Here is a 23,012-nt window from a genome sequence, read left to right as displayed (position 1 = left end):
TGACAGGGAGGAGTGGAATTAGATGATCCTTAAGGTTCCTTCCAACCCAAACCATTCTGTGATTCTAGAAAATGTTAAGGATTTCAGGTGGGACTTCACACAAAAATATCTCAAAGACTAGAGCTATCTGTAAGCATGGAGAAGTTCAGCTTGTCCTTATGAGTAAACATCACTAAGCAGAAACAGGAATTTCAGAAAAAGAAGCTGAATTAAGAAAATATTTATCTGTCTAAAGTGATAACAGAAAAGACTAAATTAACTGCAAAATATTTTATTTATTGCAAACAAAAGCTGTAGTAACAACACTGACAATACCAAATTTTAAGGGTTTGAAATTCTCAGAAATTACTCATTGTGATTTTTATTTTTTTTTTACTGCACATATCTTTATATTTTTACATTAGTTTTACATTGTCACAAAGTAAATTACTTACAGAAATTAAGACAAATTGTATATAACCTGCCAGCTTACTAACATTGTATCTGTATGTCTCGGAGTATAACTACTTAATGCTTTGATCTGAAAAGGATTATCAGATTCAGTGCTTTGCTAGCCATATAACAGAATGATACAATTTGTAACAATACATTTTTTAAATGATTAGAAGCATATGGGATTTCATTGTGTGCTGTTCGTATTTTCTACAGAATGTAGGTCATAACAAACTTTGTTACTTTGCTAGAACAATAATTTCTTCCTTTTGTTTAAGATGTCCAGCAAAAAGGCAGACAAATGCATAAATCCAACATTTTTAGATCCAATGCTGAACAGCCTGGAGGGCAGTAGTGAAAGTCCTGAGTGCAGGATGAATCCCTTGATGATACATCAAAAGGGACCCAGCCTCTGCACTGAACCCTGCTTTTTTGAGTTCTTTAGCTATTTCCTCTACATCCCAGCCCCCCTCTCCCTGGTTAGCCAGCAAGTGGTCAATAAGGTGAGGACAGAAGGCAGTAGATATGCACTTTACCACTAACTTGGCATCAAGGAGCAAGGAAAGGATTTCCGCATCACAGTTGGTATCATCAACCTATGAAGAAATTAAAACCCAAAGTAATTAAAAGTTAATTACTGGATACATCTATCAATGAGAACAAATCATCACTGTTCTAACTGCACAGTGTGACCTTGAAAGCAATTCCGTATGGATTAACAACAGTGATATATACTTTGCATATGTTAGAATATGTAATGATATGTCTTTAACAGTCTCCATCACGTTAGTATAAGTATTTGACCGGCAGAAAATTAAGGACCTGGCTAGGATTACATGAGCAGCTTTACAGACTTTTCATGGGTTCTCAGCCTCAATGCAAAATGGACCACACCATTTACCAGATCAAGAATGACATCCTGAGGAAGGTAAGAGCAGAGTATAGTAAAGTTAGGTCACTTTATATTAATGTAATATGCCACATTCCACATATCAATATGATAGGCAACATTTGCAGACTTAACCAGATTTTCCCAAATTTCAATGCTCACAGCAAAAATGAGCTTTTAAAATATAAGTTGTATTCTTCTGAAAAGATTTGGAGCACAGAACACCTACCTCCGTATGCCTCACAAAAAACGTGGTTACTTGATATATGAGAACAGATATTATCTTGAAAAACTTGTCTATAGCTTGACAAATACTACTGCACAATACTTGAAATTCTACTTCAGTTAATTCTGACATGTATTTCACAGGTTCCTTAAAAAGCAGTGTGGTTTTAATCAGTTTAGGTGATTTACCAGTTCAAGAAGTGCAATAAAACAAACACATATAACCCCCTAGAACAGGCCAAAGGAGGGGTAGACAATAGTTGGGTTTTCAGTGGTGCATCATAACAAATTACAAACAAACTAACCAAATTATGCTATATTTACAAAACAACCTCTCACTTAAAAAAAAAAATAGAGGAAAATCTGTCTGGTTAGCCTCTGCTTAATTTGCTGTAAAAATGATGCACTATCTTACATGGTTTGTAAGTAAGTTACCAGCAAGTAATAAAGACCCTGTGATCCAGTGATGTAGTACACTTGAAGACCAATTCAACTTCTACCAGAACCACAGGACATGACTACTGTATACTGAGAGATTTGGCACTGACACTTGATAGTTGCAATTAAGCAATTTTTAATCTAATTAGCATTACAAAACTTTTAATCCTGAATGTTTTCAGGACAGCATTTAAAGTTTCCTCATATCTCTGCTTTAGTTCAAGCTAAAACAGTGCAGAACTTTGCTTCCTATGTTCATGTGCAGTGGGCTTCATGTACCCCTTCCCCCTCCAATGTCACCAAGAACACACTGCAACAGGCACTTCTTCCTTTTAACCCAGTCCTGTGAGAGATTGTGCACACCGTTTAACATGGATCAGGTACTGTGGAAACTATTCTCTCCAGCTTCCCTATACATGTAGTAGAACCTATATATAGGTTCCTACATATCCTATATGGAATTGAACAAGATCCTCAAAACATAAATCAGAACAAGTACATAATTTTCTCTGCAATGCCTGGAATTCCAAGATTCCCAAAGTTTGGCATCTTATTTGAAGGAATCATTCGCATGTAGAGGGACACCGAGAGTTCATGAGGAACTATCAGTTCCTTGCACTGAAGTGGATGAGAAATCTATAACCAGCTCCAGGAGAATGAATTTCCTTGGGAGTAACAACACATTCTTCTAGAAGAAAGATCTTTATTTTATCTAAATAGTTTAGACTAATTAATATGTTTCGCTTCTGTGAAAGAGCTGAAAAGTCAGCATGATGACTGAAAGCATGTATGTGATAAGAAACAGATATAGAATAATTTGTGCTCTGTTTTGGAAAAGATGAAAATAAACAACAATATATAATCTAAAAAGGAGAAAGATAAAACATGAAATACTGTGGCATGAAAAGCTGTTACACCTCTTTTTATCACTTTCAATTTACTATTAATAACACATGATCATTATTTTCCATTTACTATTTTCACTTCCTTTGGATCTTCAGAAGCTTTCTAGAAAAACATAATGTGTTTATCATGTTAACCAGGAAGAGAGTTTGCTGTTTCACGCTGTGCTAGTTCTTTCATTACTTCATTTAGACACTCATGGCTTGCTTCCTATTGAAATCTTAAAAATAGATTTTCTCCAAGCCTTCAACGGTTTCACACTTACAAATTCAAAGCTAATGCAACCATGCATAGAGGTTCTAAGTCCAGTTTACACATCAGTCCTGAGAACCATAGGGATGCCCAGTCTCCACAATGTCCAGTCTTTTTTGTCTTCCATTATTTAATAATTCCTCTAACTTGTCAATGTTTGATGTGTCTTCCTGTTGAAGACAGCTTGATAATTAAATAAAATTGGTTGACAGCTGGCTAAACATGAGCCAACTTCTGCTGAGGTGGCAGAGAAGGCCAAGAGCATTCTGGCCTGTATCAGTAATAGTGTGGCCAACAGACCAGAGAAGTGGTTGTCCACCTTTACTTAGCACTGGTGAGGCCTCACCTCAAATCCTGTGCTCATTTCTGTGTCCCTCACTACAAGAGAGACATTGTGATGCTAGAGTGGTTGCAGAGAAGGGCAATGAAACTGGTGAAAGATCTAGAGCACAAGTCCTATGAGGAATGCCTGAAAGAACTGGGGTTGTTTAGTCTGGAGAAGAAAAGGCTCAGGGGGACCTTACGGCTCTCTACAACTATCTGAAAGGAGGCTGTAGTGAGGTGGGTGTTGATCTCTTCTCCCAAGTAGTGAATGGGACAACAGGTAACAGGACAAGAGGATACAACCTCAAGTTGCACCAGAGGAAGTTTAGGTTGGATATTAGAAAAATATATTCTTCACTGAAGGGTTGTCAAGCATTGAAACAGGCTGTCCAGGGACATGGTTGTGTCAGTGTCCCTGGAGGTATTTAAAAGACAAGCAGATGTGGCACTTATAGACATGGTTTAGTGGTAGACTTGGCAGTGCTGGGTTAACGGTTGGACTCAGGGATCTTAAAGGTCTTTTCCAACCCAAATGATTCTGTGATTTTGCAATTTCTAGCTTTGGCATCTGGTAACATACCACATAGCATACTAAGCCATTATCCAAATAACTATCACCTTTTCTGAAATGGGAGAGTGGAGGGATATTCTGCCCCACCTCTGAGCTCTGTGTGCTCTGTTCTTGACCCGTATATAAGTTTTACACAAGGCTTCAGTGTTTGATTTTATGAACATAAAATGCAAACAGTAATTATAGTAATGAGATTAACAGCAGATGGGAGGTTTGATTTAAATTGGGGTTTTTAGGCTACTATTCAGTTAATGAAAGTCCTATGGATTAGTGTGATTTCATGTGCCAAAAATGTACAAATTGGAAAGAGACAAGTCTGAAAGTAAAAGACCTTTTCTATCATGAAGTGATTAAACGTCTGACCTATACTATGGGGATGATGACGCCTGTATCTAGAAGCAGAGCAACCTTTCTGTACTCATGCATTAATGGGATTACCAATCTTTACACATAACAAAAGAGCATACAAAACACTCTTGGCTGTATCTGACAACTCATGCTTAAGCTCGAATAGTCCATTAGGTTTAAATTGGTCAGTATTTCCCATTTTCTGACTTCAAGGATGTCTGAAGATCTGGTCAGGAAAAGGAAACTTTTTTGTAACTATCTCCAGGCACCTGGATGGAGACACAAGATGGCAACCAGACCCTGTGAAACGCATTTCACACAGTTTAGGCTACTGTCTGTTCTGCCACTCTTCGGTCAGTCTAAGCAGAGTCTGACAGGTGTGGGAAGAACACAGGCACTAAGGTTTAATAAGAAATCTGTATAAAAATAGGCAGCTGAGAAAGCTAGATTAACTATTGCCCAGTTTTGCTACTCCATATCATGTCAATGTTTTGGGTATCATATGAAGAGACAGTCGCCGTCATTATTTTAAATAAAAACAAATGCAAACACAGAAATTTCTTTCCAACACCTATACAGATTGTTAATAAATTAATGTATATTCAAAATCTTTATTTAATATAATTTATGCACTAAGCAGTGATGCTTAAAGCTATAATTTTTATATTAAATCTATTTAAATGCAAACTAATGACTACATGCATTTAAAATTAATTTTAAATTAGAACAAGCATTTAAGCAAAAAATTACTAGAACAATAAAAAAGGTAAAAAACCATAGCATATATTTTAAAATGAAAATACGCCATACAGCATACAATATGGTGTCTGTGCAAAAAATGACTCAACAAAACTAAGACTCCCCAGTCTAGAAAAGAGGCAGCTTAAAGGGTATAGAGCAGACAGCAACATCATTAGAGTATAAAGGGACTGATTAAACACATTCTCTCATTAAGAAAATTAAAAAAATAATGATGAAGCATCAAATTAAACTAGTAGGATCAGATTCAGAGTAAATAAAAAAAATGTTTTTCTACACTGCTAAAATCTTTGGCAAATGACACTACAAGATGTAAAAGCTCATCTAAGTTTAAGGAGAAAATGGACAAAACTGTTAAGGAAAATCACTGGCAGCTCCATAGTTAGCAAATACAGCTGAAAATAACCCAAAGTTGGGAGAGTAGTGTCACAGAAAAAGTGCCTATACATTTGCCCTTATTTTACTCTTCACTAGACCTAAAATTCCTCCATCTATTGGAGCTAACCTACTGCTCCAGATGGAATTTTGATCCTCAAAATGTTACTGTTTAAAAAAATATTAATTCAAAACAACCTTCAGGGCTTTTTTTGTTTGCCAATGGTTTCAATCACATTTTAAATGTTGGTTAAATTACCAGATTGGCTGCAAGCATATAATTCTGGCATACATATCACATATTCGCCTACAGTAGACAGAGGCTCTCTTAACGCACAACATTTTCAAAAATCACTCTTTTGATAAGACTTATAAAGAAGAGAGTAAAACCCAATTAAGACAAATACTAAAAAGTAACCTTACCATTCCAGTATTAAAAAGGTGCTGCTTCTGGGCAGACAGCATAGGTAGGATAGTATATGAATGAGTCACTTATCTGCCTGTGTAAACAGAGCCCTTGCTATCCCAAGATCCTAACTAAGCCTTAAAAGCCTGATTCCAGCAAGGTTTGCCACTGATCCCAGAAACACTGTTCCAGTAATATGGGATGCAGCTGACTGCAATTTAAGCAAGTCTCAGAGGTGCAGGTAGCTGCTGCACAAATTAACACACAACTGCTTCCCATATTGTATGAACACACGAATAAACTATAAACCACAATAATGACAAATTCAGTCTATTCAATACAGAAAAATCACTATGCCTATCTAGACTGCCATGCTGAGGGTGCTAAATTTTTTATTAGAGCAAAACCTGCTACTTCTGGAAGGCTTAAATAGGAGCATCTTTACTTTTTCATATCTATGCCTCCTTCAGCAGGATTTGACAGTGCAGATTTAGTGTGGCACCCACACGCAATGCGCATGTCTACAGGCAAAAGAACTAACGGGGATAATTACACTATGGAGAAGAACTCCTGACATTTTTTACTTTACTTTCATACCTATTTAGGTATTGTCTGAAATCTGCTTTCAAGATGTAGGCATTCAAATAGTATCTATCTCTGATGACTACCTCGCTCCTTTAGACTGTGGTGATCAATACCTTTCCCTGCTACACATATGCATATTCATCTAGAAAGTGAAGCAGCATAGAAAAAGAATTGCAACAGATGCACTCATTTCCACTGAAGCAGCACTACAGCACTCTGCTTCAAGCGGGACTTGTGCATTTTATCAAACATCTCTTTGATGCAGAATTTATAAATGGATCTAGACCTACAGATGGAAAACCACATCTCAGCGAGGTAATTGTCAACAGAAGCAAGGACCAACTTGCACTCTTGTCTCCACAACTCCTAAACTCTGCACATCTTCATCAGGCTAGGGAGGAGACTTATGCCTGACTACTAAGTGTGGCTCTTGGAGACGGTGGGGGATTCAAGCCGTTTCCCCGTACAACCTGTATTCGCTCCTATGGTTACAGCTGTATTTCTGAATCAGACTGGCAGTTTGCATCTTAACTCTGAACTCTCTGCTGTCAGTGCATAATTAGTAAGGGGTAAGCATGCCTGCCTGCGGCATTGCCATCAGCACAGCAATATTACGAACTGCAAATGGGCTCAGGCTTGAAGCATTTAGCTCTACCAAGGCAGCAGGTCCCCTGGGCATACAGAGACAGGGAGCCTGCAAGTTTTGAGAAAGCTGGTGTGTGAAATAGGTGGGTCAAGATCAGGTTTGCCACAGGTGTCACCTCTTCTGATTTACTCAGAAGAGGAACCTGAGGCATCTATAAGGCTTTGCTGATAAATCACTGAGGCCTCCACAAATTCACATGACCATGAATGAAAGAATTTTGTGCAACTGCTCCCCAAGACCAACGACATCAGCATGTATGTTAGTAACATTTCTGGTTGCTAATACAGCCTATACTTGCCATGACACAGCATATTTGAAAAAAAAAAAATAATCTCCTGTAATGAGAATTTCAGATAAGAAAGAGCAGGTCAGGTGTTACCTTTTGCCTAACTAAGAGGAAAGTCAGGGTCTGCGCAATGCCCTGTCAGCATTATTTGTGCAGGTGTCTAGAGGTTCTGGTATTAGCAATAGGCAGTATTTCATTCATAACTTATGCATTATAAAATGCATGCATTATGAAATATAGATACTAATGGAAAGATAAGAGCTGACGCTAACACAACAGCAGAAAAGAACTGAACCTGCTATTTCCCTGAGTATTGGCCCTCCACTACTACTGGAGGTAAAAATGTTTTCCATTTTATTCTTTATTGGAGTCTATAACTATAGGACAAATAAATAAGGGAATAAGAGAAATAGCAAGATACTCCCCCCTCCTCTCCCTCCACCCCGGAAAAATAAATCAGGGAAAGATACTTTACTATGATCACTGTTCACTTACAGACACATAATCTTATAAGATTTCTTTTAATAGGTAAGCCACATCAAGTTAGTAGCCATAAATAGCATAAGATACGGAGAAGACTGGAAATTCCGTTATTTCACATATTCTTTATGATTTTCATACTATGTTTTTCAATACACCATCGTTGCAAAGGTAGTCAGTACTTCATAATTGGAAATATAGTATGTAAACAGAGCTAAAGTATTGGATTAATTAAAACCATTTTCTAGTCCTATTTTCTATTCAGGCCTTGACTGAAGATGTATTTGCTCTATATTAACTGCCATTTGTTAACTGTTTTAACAGTATAACTTAACCACAACCATGTAATAAAATATTTGGTTGCTCTGTCAAGTATAAAATCAAGTTCTCACACCAAGTGAATAGACAATACTGAAACCCTTCTCAAAAACAATCAACTCTTAAGGGCAAACTCTGAGGTCTGTTGCCAGTAATAAGCTTATTTAACTAAACTGATTTTTAAAACTATTCACACACCACACAACACATATGAAGTTAATTATTTCTATTATCTAGAAAAGAGAAGTGGCAGTTTATTAAAAGATCCTCAACAAAAAGAGAGGTATGCAATTTCAAAAGAGCTTACACAAAATCTTGGTTGTTTTATTACAGGCAAAAGCTATACAATCCCTAGTATCAGCACTTGAGCATCATCCTTAACTGTAAACATCCATAAAGCTGTCAGCACCATACAACAAATAGCTAACTAATACATCATATGAGCAAGCAAGTGCTGTATTTTTCTCACAGCCATGTTTGTGAGCTGTGTTAGCACTATGTCAAGGAATCAATAGCTATGAATTCCCTTTGCCAGATGTTATTTGTCCTTTTCCTGTTTAATGTAAGCAGAAATGGGATTCCTATGAAAAATTCATTAAGAATTCTACAAAAAACATTAACAGTCCAAATACTGTTTTTAAAAAGTAAAAAGTATGCATAAAAAATTACACTGAATAAACAACACTGACATAGCTAAGGAACATATGCACTTTTAGTACAACACCAACTAATGTGACCATAAGAGATGCACATAAAACAAGGAGTAAAAGGTTCTTTTCTAAACAGTGAGAAGAGCTTTTAAATTTAGCATGGCACTCTTTTGTACTAGTTGCTTTTCTAACACGGGCAGCAGTATGTCACTGACTAAGTTCTATGCCTGATATAACGAAGTCAACAGCTTAATTTTCACTGACAAGATGAAACCTAAGTCCAAAGCTAAATGCTTTGAAAATTCTAGGTTATCTAGTGCTGTTACAGAACTATGTGCTGAAATTAATACTGAATTTAGAAAGAAAAATTAGAAACAACTTATCAAGCTACCTCCTGCACAACAAGGCCAAAAAGAATATGATTTTAGACATGCACAGGTGTGCAGAGTGCTTTTTATATTAGTAAGAAGATAATATGGTTTCTGGCCTTAAAACTCCAATGCAATATAATCAACCTAGAGTGTAGAAAATTGAGAGCTGTAGCACACTAGAAAGGCCAGTTAAGAGCGCAATACAATCAGTAACCATTCAGAAAGTGTCATTGCACAGCATTATGCTTTAAAAATAGTTAAATAAAATGTATTTGGACACAAATGCCTGCTGGCAAGCTTCAGAGCTACTCACACAACAGCTTTCATCTGCTAACAAAGAAGTCAATTTAAAAGGTTAATAAGAACATACAGATGAGAAAGTGCATGCACATCAGATGCCCACTTGCTTTTCAGTAAGATCATCTTGTTTAAAAACAGTTACAGAAAGGTATTGCTTTGCAGACACATAATCTAAAACTGACCATTGTAAGAGAAAAGTACAGATTTACTAAAGAGAATCTATTGTTTTGGTTGTTAATATTCATAAAACTATGTTTTTTGGAAAATTAAAAAGTTAAATCTGTGGTTTATTTGCATAAAGAAATTGGGAATAGGAACCTTCATAAAAACTTACAGTTCTTTGCTTAGAATCCCAAACTCAACTAGGAAGTACTCCAAATTCATTCTGGATGCCAACTATGGTATTGAAATTTTGATACAAACAGTTGTGTGTTACATATAATATGCTCTGCCACCTTCCATGATGCTGTTTTATTTGTTCATAGAGAACAGGTTAAAAAAGCTGGTGCTTCACTCATTTTGGTAACCAAGTCCTTTTGAAGGAAAATCAGTTAACATCTGAGATGGAGCCTATGTTTCCAGGTCTACTGCTTCTCTGATTGGTCTTCATTGTCGTGTTCTCAAAAGGAGGTAACTCCTTTCTCAAGTTATCTAGTGGATGCAAAAAGACAAAGCTTCTGGAATACAATATGTAGCCCAAGAAGGAAAGATAGAGCACAGGAGCAGGAATTAAGGGATTATCCTGGGAAGAGCAGGATGCAGAATATCTTTCCTAGGGAGCAGAGGACTGGTGTGAAAGTAGAGGATAGGACTGCACCGTTTGCTGCAAACAAGCAATCTGAAAATTTTGTGGTAATTAATATAACTAGAGCAGAGAGCCTGCCCAAGAAGGCTTTCCTACAAATCCCATTTTTAAAGCTCTTGTGTTTTGGGGATGCTTATTTTAAATAAATATACAGAGGTCCATTTCTGTTTCCATATGGGGAATTTAATTTTGAAGTAGCATGTGGGAAATTTACCAACAATTATTATTTTATATTGTAATGTACAACCAAGAGCTACCTAAGTCATGGTGCAGAATTTGAAAATACTAGAGATGAGGTTTTTTTACCTAAATACTGTAATTCTGGAAACTTTCAATGAAGTTAATTCAGCCAGACAAGGAAAGCCACTGCCTTTCATATAAAGGTCTGAGACAATAACTCCCTTTTCCTTTATGGTAGGAGTGCTGGATTGTAGACCTCAACTAACATAAAAACCAAGTCAGGTTGTACCTGCATAAATCCAGTTAAGAGCCTCAAGAAGTTTTAATCCCAGCTCACTTTTCAAAGACAAAAAAAAAAAAAAATTAAAATATAATGTTTTTGTCTAGGTGACTGGCTTTCATCTTTTTAGGTGTTCCTTCTTAACTGAAAGGCAAATACATAGGGGGGAAAAAAAGTAATGTAACTTTATATAAGAATTGAAAAATATACAGTAATGTCTTTTAGTTCTTCTCCAAGGAAAAGAATGACAGTATTTAGTGATTTTCCTACAGAAACTTCGATACTTGTTGCAGTATGGAATAAAACCAATTTTCAATTGCCTGGAAGTCCCCAAACATACCATCTTGCATTTTAACCTGTCTACAACAAAACCAGTGAAGTAGCAGCTTTCTACATGTATACAAAGACTGCTAAATTTGTCAGAAACAAGCTAACTCACCTGATGTACTATTATCACTTTAAAAAGCCCCAAAGTGCTAGAATATGAACACAGATACAATAGGCTACTTTATATAACAGAATAGTTTCTGTTCCACCACACTGACTTAAAATAGCATAGTAGATAATTTACAGAAAGTGCTACGAGTTTTAATCACCTCAAGTATATATATAAGATCTTACTAGCCCCTTGTTACTGTTCACTGTGGAAACAATAGCTGTGGAAAATCTTTATAATGACAACTGTCTCAATAGTCTCTGATTACTACAGGAATATAAAAGAGCTAATTTATTACCTCAGACTCTGAAAGCTGGTTAATTCAACTGCTCATACCTTAGCAACAGCTGTTATCTGCTCCAGTGCCATGGTGTGAAGATCTTGATCTTTGCTTTCTATCAGCAGCTTCAGGGAGGGCAGCAGGAGGGACTGGTTAAGTAGCAGCAAACATATTTCTTTTATACACTGAAAATAAAAGTAAACTCATTCAGTGAGATCTCTGGAGATACTAACATCATCATTCACATTAAAATTTATGAAAATTCCATGTCAGATGCAAAATGGAAACCAAACTTCCACCACAAATGAAATCCCTATTGGAAATAACTCTTTGGAAACTTGAAAGGGAAAATTTAAAAAAAATGTGGATTACAGGGTTATAAGCACAACGTTTGTTATATTAAGACAAGGCAGGTACTGAATCACCATTACAAATTGGTGTTTTACTAAAAGAACAGAGCAATTAAAGCTCTCTGTGGGACTAATATATTTGTGCTTGCTAAAATACTGCAAAGCATAGGAAGAAACTTAACAGACACATATGACATTTCTGTAACTCAGTTATGGAATCATGAAAGTGGAACAAAATGAAGAGGGAAATATCAGTACATACAAGATTTCAGCATCATAAGGTTCTGCTGGAAGATCTTTCCAAATTTTATGCAGTATGTATTAATTTATATCTCAAAAAAATATTTCAGCTACTAAACTATGTTGGAAGTAAAATTATAACTCACTTTTCCCTTTCTGTCATTTCTAAGAATTTGGGTCATTTGTCACAACCACTTCCCATTGAGGCCCATCAGAGATGTCCCATATTTCAGGACAACTTACCCTAAGTGCCCTGGATACTGTAAGCCAGTCACTTTGAAAATGTTATCCAATTCTTAGAGGTGCTCTCTGTTTCACTCGAACATTTAGAGAGCGATTGTTGAAGGAGCTCATTGGCTAAATATAAGCTCAGAGAATTCAAGTCATATATGTTTCTACATCTTTTGCAGTCTAATGAGAAGCTTAACAATTTGATCATCAAGATGCAAGGACACTTTTAGCAGCACAGGTTTAGTACCTGTGAAAGTAAAAGCCTAAAAATTATTTGAAGAAGAGATTGTTAAATGCTCCAATTGTTAACGTGCTGCAGACACCTGGCCTTGCTTGGCACAGGGAGCTCTCTGGCTGCATGTTGCTCAGTCTTTTCTATATTTATACCCTCAAGAAACACTACCTAGAAGGTTATATTCTATCACACTGAGCTCTGAGTCATTGAGGCAAAGCTTCTTTTCTTACCCAGACTTGTTCCTTAAAACTTTTATTCTGTACTGCTACAGATTGTTGATGTTTTTAGTGAAGGATATGATATAGGAGCAAGGAATAAGAAGATTAAATAATTAAGCATTGTCTCATCAGTCATATTCTATTACACTTCTGATAATTTCATATTGAAAATGAATGCAAAGGCAGGGATCCATTCTACATGCCTTCTTTTCTTGAAAATGTGAATCCACAGCAATAAATGCAACTTATGTTCAGGAAAATGAATTGTAAGAGGCATAAGATACATAACCTGAACAAACCCAGCAATTTTACCATGCCTGGTAACTTTTCCTGTCTGAAAGCCTCTCAAAAACTAACTGGAGGAGCAGTGCCATAAAAAATGAGCCATAACTATAAGAAGGCTCTCTAAAAGAACCTCAATGTTTTGGAGCTGTAGTAGGAAGTTAAAAAAGAAAACTGTAAAATGTAACTAGGTAGTGTACATTTTTTAAGCAACAGGGCAGGGAAAGAAAAGATGCAGATGTTCTGGTGAGCTGCTTTAAACAAAGACAAAATAAATCTCTCAGCAAGCAAATGCAATAATACAGATACTAACATTGCTATTTTCAAAGTAATAACATTTAACTCAGATGATATGCCAACATTTTTTTCTTCTTAGATGCCTCACGATTACACTCTAGTACTTGTTATACAGTGTGAGGGGACATGTTCTAACACTATCTGTCTTGCTCATCACAGAGGCCTCCACATAAGAGAACACATGCTTAGCTATCCAGTTCACTTACGCTGATTTTACAATAGAGGCTTTTGAGGCCAAATGACAATATATTTCAGGTAGATATCTGTAGATTACTTGAGTAACTTTGTGCTTTAAGATAACATGTCTAGCAGACATATCCAGTCTTACCTACAAAAACATATGAATACAGAGAATCCATTGTCTATCTTGAAGAGGAAATACACATTCCAGCAAGTAATTTTACTTACTGTCAAATATCATGTCTTATGCTAAAATTTGAAATGGTATAAGTTAATTGTTTCTAGTTGTGCTTTTCTTTATAAACCAAGTGAGGCTTTTATTAGCTTGGTTTTCATATAGAAATATCTTCAGAACATAATCAGTCACCTCTTGATCTCTGATAACGCAGTAACACTGCACTCCTTCAGCCTTCCACTTTAAGGTATCTTCATCTGTGCACTAATTTTTGCAGGTTGTGTCTTTTGCCTCCCTATTTTTTAGTGCCCTCTTAAAATGCAGCTATACTAACAGGATGTTTTATTTTAATGCCATTCTTGCTAGTGGTTTATGGAGAAGGGTGCTTTTTATCTACCTTTCTTCACTAAATATCTCTTACAAAGTAAGAGTGCATTGCCTCTGTTTTCCTTATGACAGTAATATGACAAAAAAACAACCCAGTAACAAAGAGATAAGAAAAGTGAAGTGTTGAATGCCTTTTTTGCTTTAATTCTTAGTAAAAGATCTCAGACAAATGAACAGCTAACAGTTGCCAATAATAACAGGTGAGAGTTCAACACTGAAAACAGAGCCTAGAATAAAAATATATGCTTCTGAGGCTGAAAAGCTCAACCCCAAACACCTAAAGAAATAATAAATCAAGCTAAGAGAACACGAAAGGTTACAAAGACTTAAAAGAGAACTACAGTTTTCCAGACATGGAAGAAAGCAGGCATATGAGGGGAGAAGATACTACAGACCTATCAGACAACCCTTGTTAATGAAAACCATTAAAACATAAAATGAAAAACCAAACACACACACACACGAAAGTATAGAAGTGTGTTCCCACATGACCCTGCAAGAGGTTTTGTAGTTAGGAATAAGGCCACCACTATGGCATATTTTGACTTTAGCAAGACTGAAAATGTCATATGAGATACTCACTGACCTTTTCACCAAGGAATGGGCAGTAGGATAGTGCGTTCCAAACAGAAAACCCTTGCAGTGGCCTTCATCCCTTTTTCCACAGAAAGGAACTGGACAACTTGCACAACATTGAAGACTATCCCAGTAGTACAAATACCTTCTCATTTCTCTGCTACAAATGACTGCACTGCTGCTCTGGACAGGGTGAGCACGCGACCACGCGCAGTGCTTCTCAGAGCAACACAAGTGGCCTTTTTTTTCTGCAATAAGCAATCAAAAGCATTTGAGTGCCTGCCTGTCTGCCTGCAGTGAGAGGCTGTGCCTAGAGGGAGTATGGTCCTACCTGTGAAAGGGACAAGGGAAGTACTAACTAAAACTTCGGATTGCCATGATTTAGCTGAAACTTTTGTAAGACAGCTTTTGCTTTGTATTTAATTATGCAGCTGTTGATGGTTCACTGTGACACAAGTGAGGCATATAAACTGGACTTCATAGGAGTCTGTTTTGGTTCCGGTATTATTTAGTATTTTCACGGATGGCTTGAAGGGCTGGATAATGAGTACAAACAGTACTGTGTCTGGAGAGGTTGAAAGCAGACAAAAGGGCAGCATTTAAATTCAAAATTATCTGAACAAAATGATCAGAGACACCTGTGAATTAAGAAAAACATAAATCATAAACTCACATATAAAAAGCAGGAACAGCTAGCTACAAAAATATGAAAGAGAAGACCAACTGGCTGCTCTATTATTCTATGTGTCATGGTTTAACCCCAGCTAGCAGCTCAGCTCCACACAGCTGCTCACTCACTTCCCCGACAGCAGGATGTGGAGAGAATTAGAAGGGTAAAAGTGAGAAAACTCATGGGTTGAGATAAAGACAGTTTAGTAGGTAAAACAGAAGCTGTACATGCAAGCAAAACAAAGCAAATCAAGGAATTCATTCACCACTTCCTGTTGTCAAGCAGGTGTTCAGACATCTCCAGGAAAGCAGGGCTGTATCACACATGACAGTTACTTGGGGAGACAAATGCCATCACTCCAAATGTCCCCTCTTCCCCCAGCTTTATATTCTGAGCACAACACCATATGGTGTGGAATATCCCTTGAGTTCTGCTGGGTCACCTGTTCTGGTGTGTCCCCTCCCAGTTCCCTGTGCACCCCCAGCCTACTCACCGGTGGGGCTGTGTGACGAGCAGAAAATTCCTTAACTCTGTGTAAGCATTGCTCAGCAATAAACCATCCTTGAATTATCAACACTGCTTAATCACAAATCCAGAACTACCTAGTACCCTATACTAGCTACTATGAAGAAAATTATCCCAGCTGAAAACAGCACAATAGGAGATAAGCATCTTATGGCCACTAGGACCCCAGGGTGATTACAGATAAAGAGACTAGATGCATTCTCCAATTTTGGTGTTTATGTTAACTGACACGACCTAAAGGATGATGGAAAAACAGGAGATATTCAGGAGTCACACTCTTACAATCACTGGGGGGAGAAGGATTTTCCCCGTTCTAAAGAGACTAATCAGGCAGTGCCAATGTCAGACAGTCTAAACATGTGTGCCTTCCAAGCAAATAAAATAACGGTTATTTCAACTAAGAATAGACACCCTATCCACTGAATAATGTACATAAAACCCAAAACAAACACACACACACAAAAATTAAAGGTATGCTCTCCAAAAGACATTACAGAACTTTGCTGTATAAAACTAGAATGACCAGCAGCAGGTGGAATAAAGAAAGAAACCTTTTTGATTACATCTGAAAAAAGCTTTTGTAACTTTTCTAACTAGATCATCATGACTTGATGTTAAATGTTTTTTCCATCACAACCTTTGGACTTTGGAATGGCAAATGTTATTCATGGTGATAAATTGATCTCTCAGTTTTTATAATTCCATCATTCTAGGTCTGTTTTCTTAATCAGTGTATTTACTGAAATGTGAAGCCATCTAAACAGGTTAATTATCAGTAATCAGATTTTCATCTTATTCAGCCATGCAATCTCAACTCTCTAATTTGTGCATCTAAGTACTATAGCTGTGCATACAAATAAGGTACTTATATTTATCAATGCCATTCCCCCCCTTCCCAAGCAGATATGTAAAGCAATACAGCCTATGTTTGCAGGTAACTACGCAATTATACATTTTAGTGCAAATCCTTTTGCTGTACAGCATTCTAGTAATAAAAAGGTATTTTACATCAGTAAAGCTATTTTATACTTGAGGACCAGAATATCTTCACACTGTAGCTGTATACTCCCGCCTTCATGGAGGGCTTTTCCAATATCCTGTACCATTAAAAAGTGAAAGCACCTCCAACCAAAGCTACCAACCAATACCAAAACTGTCTGCAAATAGGGACTTGTTATGGAGTTCAAGAAAAAGTTTACCCAATTAAGAGAAGTAATTAAATCACAACCCATTGTTGAGCAAAACTCTTGGTGAACTGACTGCTGTATGACACTGACCCTTGGTGGAATTTGTCTTCCTAGATCACTGAGGTGTGGTAGAAAATTCTTCTTTGAAAGAGTCTGACTACTCCCATGAATGACTAATATCATGAGTTTATGAGCTATGATGTGCCATTCAACACCTTATAAAGAAAAGCTGCTTGTAGTTATAGCAGGCCTAGTGATAGAGACCTGCCTTCCACCAAAAACTTCTGGTGGGATGAATATATTATAATATTTATAATTCCATCTTACTGACTCCTTCTAGGATCTTGTTTTACACAGAGTTTGAACTTGACTCATATCAGTCTGTTGGAATATTAAAAAAAAACCAAAACCAACCAAAACACCCAAAACTGTCTTTTAAATGGAATGTGTTGCTTCTATTCTGCTTCTAGTTTTAACATCAGCTGTTCTCTATATCAGACAGTGATTACATGAAGATGATTATAAAGGATTAATCAGCCTACTAAAAATATGCACACGACTACTCTGAAGTTTTGTTAAGTTTACTAAGCATTTCTCCACTCTGTCTTCATTAATATACAATGCTTATATACAAAATACTTGAGTAATTTTGTACTTAAGAGATGCTTGTATTTAAGTACGCACACACAGTTAAGGAAGTCAGAACACTGTAATTATTACAAAGCAATTACTGGTATATTAATCTGCTTTCCATCACCAAGAGAGTTTTCACTGTCTTTACACATTTATTAGTGAGAAAATTACAAATTATTTAATGAATAGCTTTTACCATACCAACTTCAAGGCAACAAACTATTAAAGCTTTTCTACAAGTACATCAAAGAATAATTTATGCTGGAAGGGACTTCTATAGGTCAGCTACTCCAACTAGCCTGCACTCAAAACAAATCCAACAAGATCAAATTCCCCATGACATGATCAAGGTCTGAATACCTCCAAGGACAGAGATTTCATGGTCCTTCTAGGCATCCACCTATTCTAATGTTTCATCCCTTTTAACGATGAAAAAGGTTTCTCACGTATGTAGTGAGTTTTTGATAATGTAACTTGTCTCTACTGCCCTTTGTCCTATCACTAAACATCTCTGAGAAGAGGTTGTCTCCTTCTACATGCTTTCTCATCTGCATATTTAAAGTCAGAAATACAATCTCCCTCAGACATCTCTTCTTAAGACAGAATAAACCCAATTTTCTCAGCCTTTCTGCATTTATTGTGCTCCAGCCCTCTAATCATCTTGTTAGTTATCCCTCAGACTTGATCCAGTATGGCAACATCTTTCTTACAGTTGGGCCCCTGAAACAGGACTCATAACTGTGATACCCAATGTTAAAACTTACCTTGGCAGGAAGTATGTGCTTTGTCTCATACAAAGAACGGCAGATTTTCAAAATTTCATTTCCTGTGTTCTCCTTTTCCTCTGGTGGGCACCTCTGTAGCATAAGAGTCCCCAGTTTCACCCAGGGATTATCACCTGTGCACAATCTGCCCAGAAAAAAAAACGAGAGACGTATATAGGATATAAATATACTCACATACCCCCACCATTTTTGATAGATGGGTTGTTCTTTTGGGTGAGAATTAAAGTATAATGTCATGAAAAAGAGAGGAAAGAGTTTTGAGAGAAGTTACTACCCTGATGCCCACACTCTTCCAATGAAACAAAGAAGTTTAAAGCATTTTGAAATTATGATGTGCAATTACAATCCCTAAGGAAACACACATCAGACAGACTGATCAGTTTGGAATAGCATAAGAACAGCTTCTCCTGGCTTTGTGTCAGCTGATTTCTCAAGCAGAATGGAGGGAGGGGTGTCAGGAATCCAGCATTCCTAATTTTGTTTGCTTTGATCACATTCTAACAGCATCTGCCTCTCAAATACTGTCTCTTGCTTCTAAGTGGAGAAAGTACATCCAAGATTTACATTTTAATTTCCAGGTCCAACAAGTGCAAACAAAAATAAACTTCTTTTTTTTTATAGCACATCCAAACAGGGTAGAAGAGCAAAGAAAGTACATGCATCGGTACTTCTCTATTGGTAGATATGGATACAAATACATTTGTTTTATATATTTAAAATATTCTTTTAATTCCATACAGAGCTTCATGTCATGTCACAATTACACAGTCAAGACAGATGGGAAATAGTAGATACAAGTAAATTTTATCACACATTGATGGAAAAGGCAACATTTGGCATACAGATGCTATTTGATAGCTCATGGAGTTGCTTGGCTACTTTTGTCAGTGATAATTGTACCTCACAGAACCACAGAATGGTTTCAGCTGGAAGGTAACTTTAAAGATAATTTACTTACAACCCCCCTGCCATGGGCAGGCACAGCTTCCACTAGACTAAGTTGCTTAAAGCCCCATCTAAACTGGCCTTGAAAGGACTTGATACTTGCTAGGACTGAATGCACTGAAAGGAATGGGTAGCAGGCCAGAGTTTTTAAATGGTATCATGAAGTTTAACACTCAAACACATCCATACTGTCATTTTCCCAATGTAAATTAAGTTAATGCATTTCAATTCCCACCTACAATGGGTTAAAATCATGCACAGTCACAGCTTAGATCATGATTGTATTAAGCCACAGTAACACAACCACTATGTTCATCTGTGCATAAACAGAAGGGCACAAAAGTGGTTTAAAAATCATCCCATCAATCTCTTTGGCTATTAATCAGCATCAGGAAACATTTTCGCTTGAAGGGGAAAAAAGAATAGGAAAAAAAAATCACGGCAAGTCTAAATCTGGCAGGTTGGTCTTAAAATTTAGTTAAATTGAGGTGCTCATCCAGAACATGTGGGAAGGAGCAGTAAAGTGCCATCAAAGTGCTGTTTTTCAAAGATACTACTTAGCAGCAAATGTTGAAAGTAGCACATTAATATCACTGTAAATGGGAGTCCACTAAGAGAGTCTGTTGGATTGACATATACTAAGCAATAGGTCTGACAACTCTGGAAAAGACATCCACTAGTATCTGCTATTACATGTACAAAAGCACTTTCCTGCTCACCTTCCACTTTCAAAAGTACATATTGTAAACAAATAAAACCAGCTCCATGTGAAGCTGACATTATATCCTAACGTGAAAACCAGACAGGGATGCTAGAGTGGGGGAAACTCTGAATGCAAATGAAATAGAAGTCAGTGCCTTTATTCCTTCTGACAGTTTAATTGAGCCTTTCCATCAGTCACAGCCACTAAGCAGAGAGCTGCCAGAAGTCTGGCTGGTAACAGCACAGCTCCTCCTCTCCTTCCAATCTGATGGGCTGAACCCAGATATGTCAGCTTATTCAATAAGCAGAACATGATGCACTTAATCTGTGAACCCCCAGTAAAGTTAGGGGAAGAAAACAAAAAACCCTGCAACTCCTTCTCTGCCAATAGCTAAATTGATAGCTCCTGCTATGTGATCCATCTCTTGCTTAAAGGCACAGAAAGTCATAATGAATTTCCATTTCTATAGCTTCTGCCTCCAGAGCACATTAAGAAAACCTATAAGAATTTCCCATTAGAAAAAGAAAACAAAAATCACACTACAAAGCACTTACGTTAGAAATAACCAGAAAGATACAAGGCCACCAAGGCTTGCCATGTGCAGGTTTATTTGAGTAAAATATCAGATGCATAATTTACATATATAAAGCTTTTGCTTCTATCAACACAATTCCTTGTAATTATATCAAATACTTGTATTATGTATTAACAAATATCGGTTTCCTGGTATCTCTAAATAAAACCAAGATTCAGTTATCAAAAATACAACACCTACAGGTAAAATTCAGTTTTCCTCTCTCCTGAATTTTAACTTAGTTCAACTACAGCTAAAAGAAAATAAAAAAGTTATTTCTTAACATGAAAAAAAAACAATTATTTCAAAACCTCAGCATGAATGTGTTGTTTTGTTTTTGCTTTTTTTTTTTTTTGCCAGAACCAAAAGAGGTGAATTTTGGATTAAGTTAAGGAAGAAAACTTAAAACTATTAAATCCCTAAAAGCTGGTCTTTTAGAATTCTAGAACACCTTAACAATTTCTAAAATAAATTAAAAAAAAAGCCTTTTGAAAGTAGGCAGCAAGTTCCAAAGGACGACAGAGCTTCAGGTACTGTCAATAATTGGTTTAGTAAACATCTTTATGAAATGCTTAAAATGACATCTGAATATGAGACACCCAAGTGGATAAGCACGCACACATAACAAGGGGGTGAAAAGAAAATTTTATATGGTTTTGAGTGCTGACTGAAACTACCAAGGTACCTTGCTGTTTCCTCACAGTCAACATAGCATATTAGGATATGAAGAGAATCATATTTGCAATAACGAGCACTACTGTAGCTGGGGTTTTAAAATACAAGAACTCAGAAAAAAACATTAAAAAACACAGACTTAGAAACAGAGAGATTACAGCTCTTTCACTTCTCCTTCCTTTTGAGCCCTTATAGAACACAAATTGTATTTTTTGGCTTTATATTCAGTTATATAATTACTATGAAGTTAAGATGACTCATGAGTTAAAACTCCCCAGTTCCTGCATGTATCATTACATTGGCAGTAAACAATCGGTTAGCAACAATGACCCTTTTCTGAAGCAAAGGCGGAGAAAATAAGTCAAGATTAAACAAAAATGTTAATACATATGGATAAACAATTGGCTTAACTGCTCACAGTTTTCCTCTTTGCTCAAGTTTCTTAATACAACCTGCTTTGAAATGAGCTGTTGAAAACCTCAGTAGCGAAGAGTTCCTACTCCTTACTCCAACCCAGCCATCCAGATGGGTTATTCAGAAACACTAGTTCAGGAATATATATATATATATATCTACACGTACATATATATATATGAATAGGCTGCTAAGCATAATCGAACGCTATTTACATGGAGGTATGCAACAGAGGCAGAAGAGGGAGGAATGAAGAATGCAAGCATAGGAAGAACTCCACAGTAGAGCATGCCTGCAGCAGCCTTCACAAAGATGCAGACATGGGCATGACTGTGACTGTCAATGACAAGAAGAGGAGAGAAGGTTCAGATAAAGAAGGTGGAAAGTACCAAAGAATGTTTTGATTGTTGCTGGACCTCCTACTTAAGGCACAGCCTCTGCCTTCTGGATGCCATGAATAATCCCAGGATTTACAAAGAAAAATTCAAATTAATAAAATTAAAAAATCTTTTATAAGACATGTATACTATTCCCAGCACACTGTAACAAGAGGCAGCTGAAAAAAATATAACTACTTCACAAGAGTTAATGAATTAATCCTGTCTCATATCAGTGTATACTAAAGAGAGCTTTTTTAAAACCAATCATACTTGAGGTGTGATTGAGGGTAGGATGAGGGCAGAACTTCATTTCAGGAGCACTATTAGCTTTTAAGACAGTGGTTTGAGTTCACAGCACAGTGATTATAAAAGCCAAAATTCCATTTGAGACTATTCTGTACACCAAATGTATTATTTCTGTAGACAAAAATAAGAAATATACATTTTTTAGTTTTATATAAACTGTGGAATGGCATGGCTTAGATCTAAATGTTGGTTAAGTCCTTATAGCAAGTACTTAATGTTTGTCTCTTAAGACTTGTTAAAAAATGGAGCAAAAACCAAAGCACCCAAAATATAACCCCTGGAACTCCAGAATACAGTTGACTGAGAGAATACAACTAGAGTGGAGGAAAAGATAATTCACAAAGGACGCTACTGTCTACTATTGAAATATGACTTTTTTGAAAGCACTAGAAATGCGCTTGAAAGGAGGCTCAATCCACAGTAAGTATTCCTGTAAAGTACTTAATCAGTCTTCTTAGTATTGTTAATAACAGAAAGCAATGGGAATATATACAAAGAAAGACCC

General features: G+C 36.7%; 1 protein-coding gene across 2 annotated transcripts in view; it reads right to left on the bottom strand.

The window, feature by feature from the left end:
* Nucleotides 1–255: 255 nt before the first annotated feature.
* NBAS (NBAS subunit of NRZ tethering complex) overlaps nt 256–23,012 on the bottom strand; it is a 173,252-nt gene continuing 150,495 nt past the window's right edge. Inside the window, exons 50-52 of one of the 2 annotated variants that reach the window (XM_005143310.4) lie at nt 18,490–18,634; nt 11,596–11,724; nt 256–1,028 (exon numbers count right to left, since the gene is read on the bottom strand). In XM_005143310.4, coding sequence (XP_005143367.2) covers nt 753–1,028; nt 11,596–11,724; nt 18,490–18,634 — 550 coding nt within the window. In that variant the 3' untranslated portion in view covers nt 256–752. The remainder of the gene's footprint in view (nt 1,029–11,595; nt 11,725–18,489; nt 18,635–23,012) is intronic. The other variant, XM_034060637.1, reaches the window with a different exon arrangement.

The sequence above is a fragment of the Melopsittacus undulatus genome, chromosome 3 (genome assembly GCF_012275295.1).
Source record: "Melopsittacus undulatus isolate bMelUnd1 chromosome 3, bMelUnd1.mat.Z, whole genome shotgun sequence".
NCBI lineage: Eukaryota > Metazoa > Chordata > Aves > Psittaciformes > Psittaculidae > Melopsittacus > Melopsittacus undulatus.
This window is presented reverse-complemented; position numbering and strand designations above follow the sequence as displayed.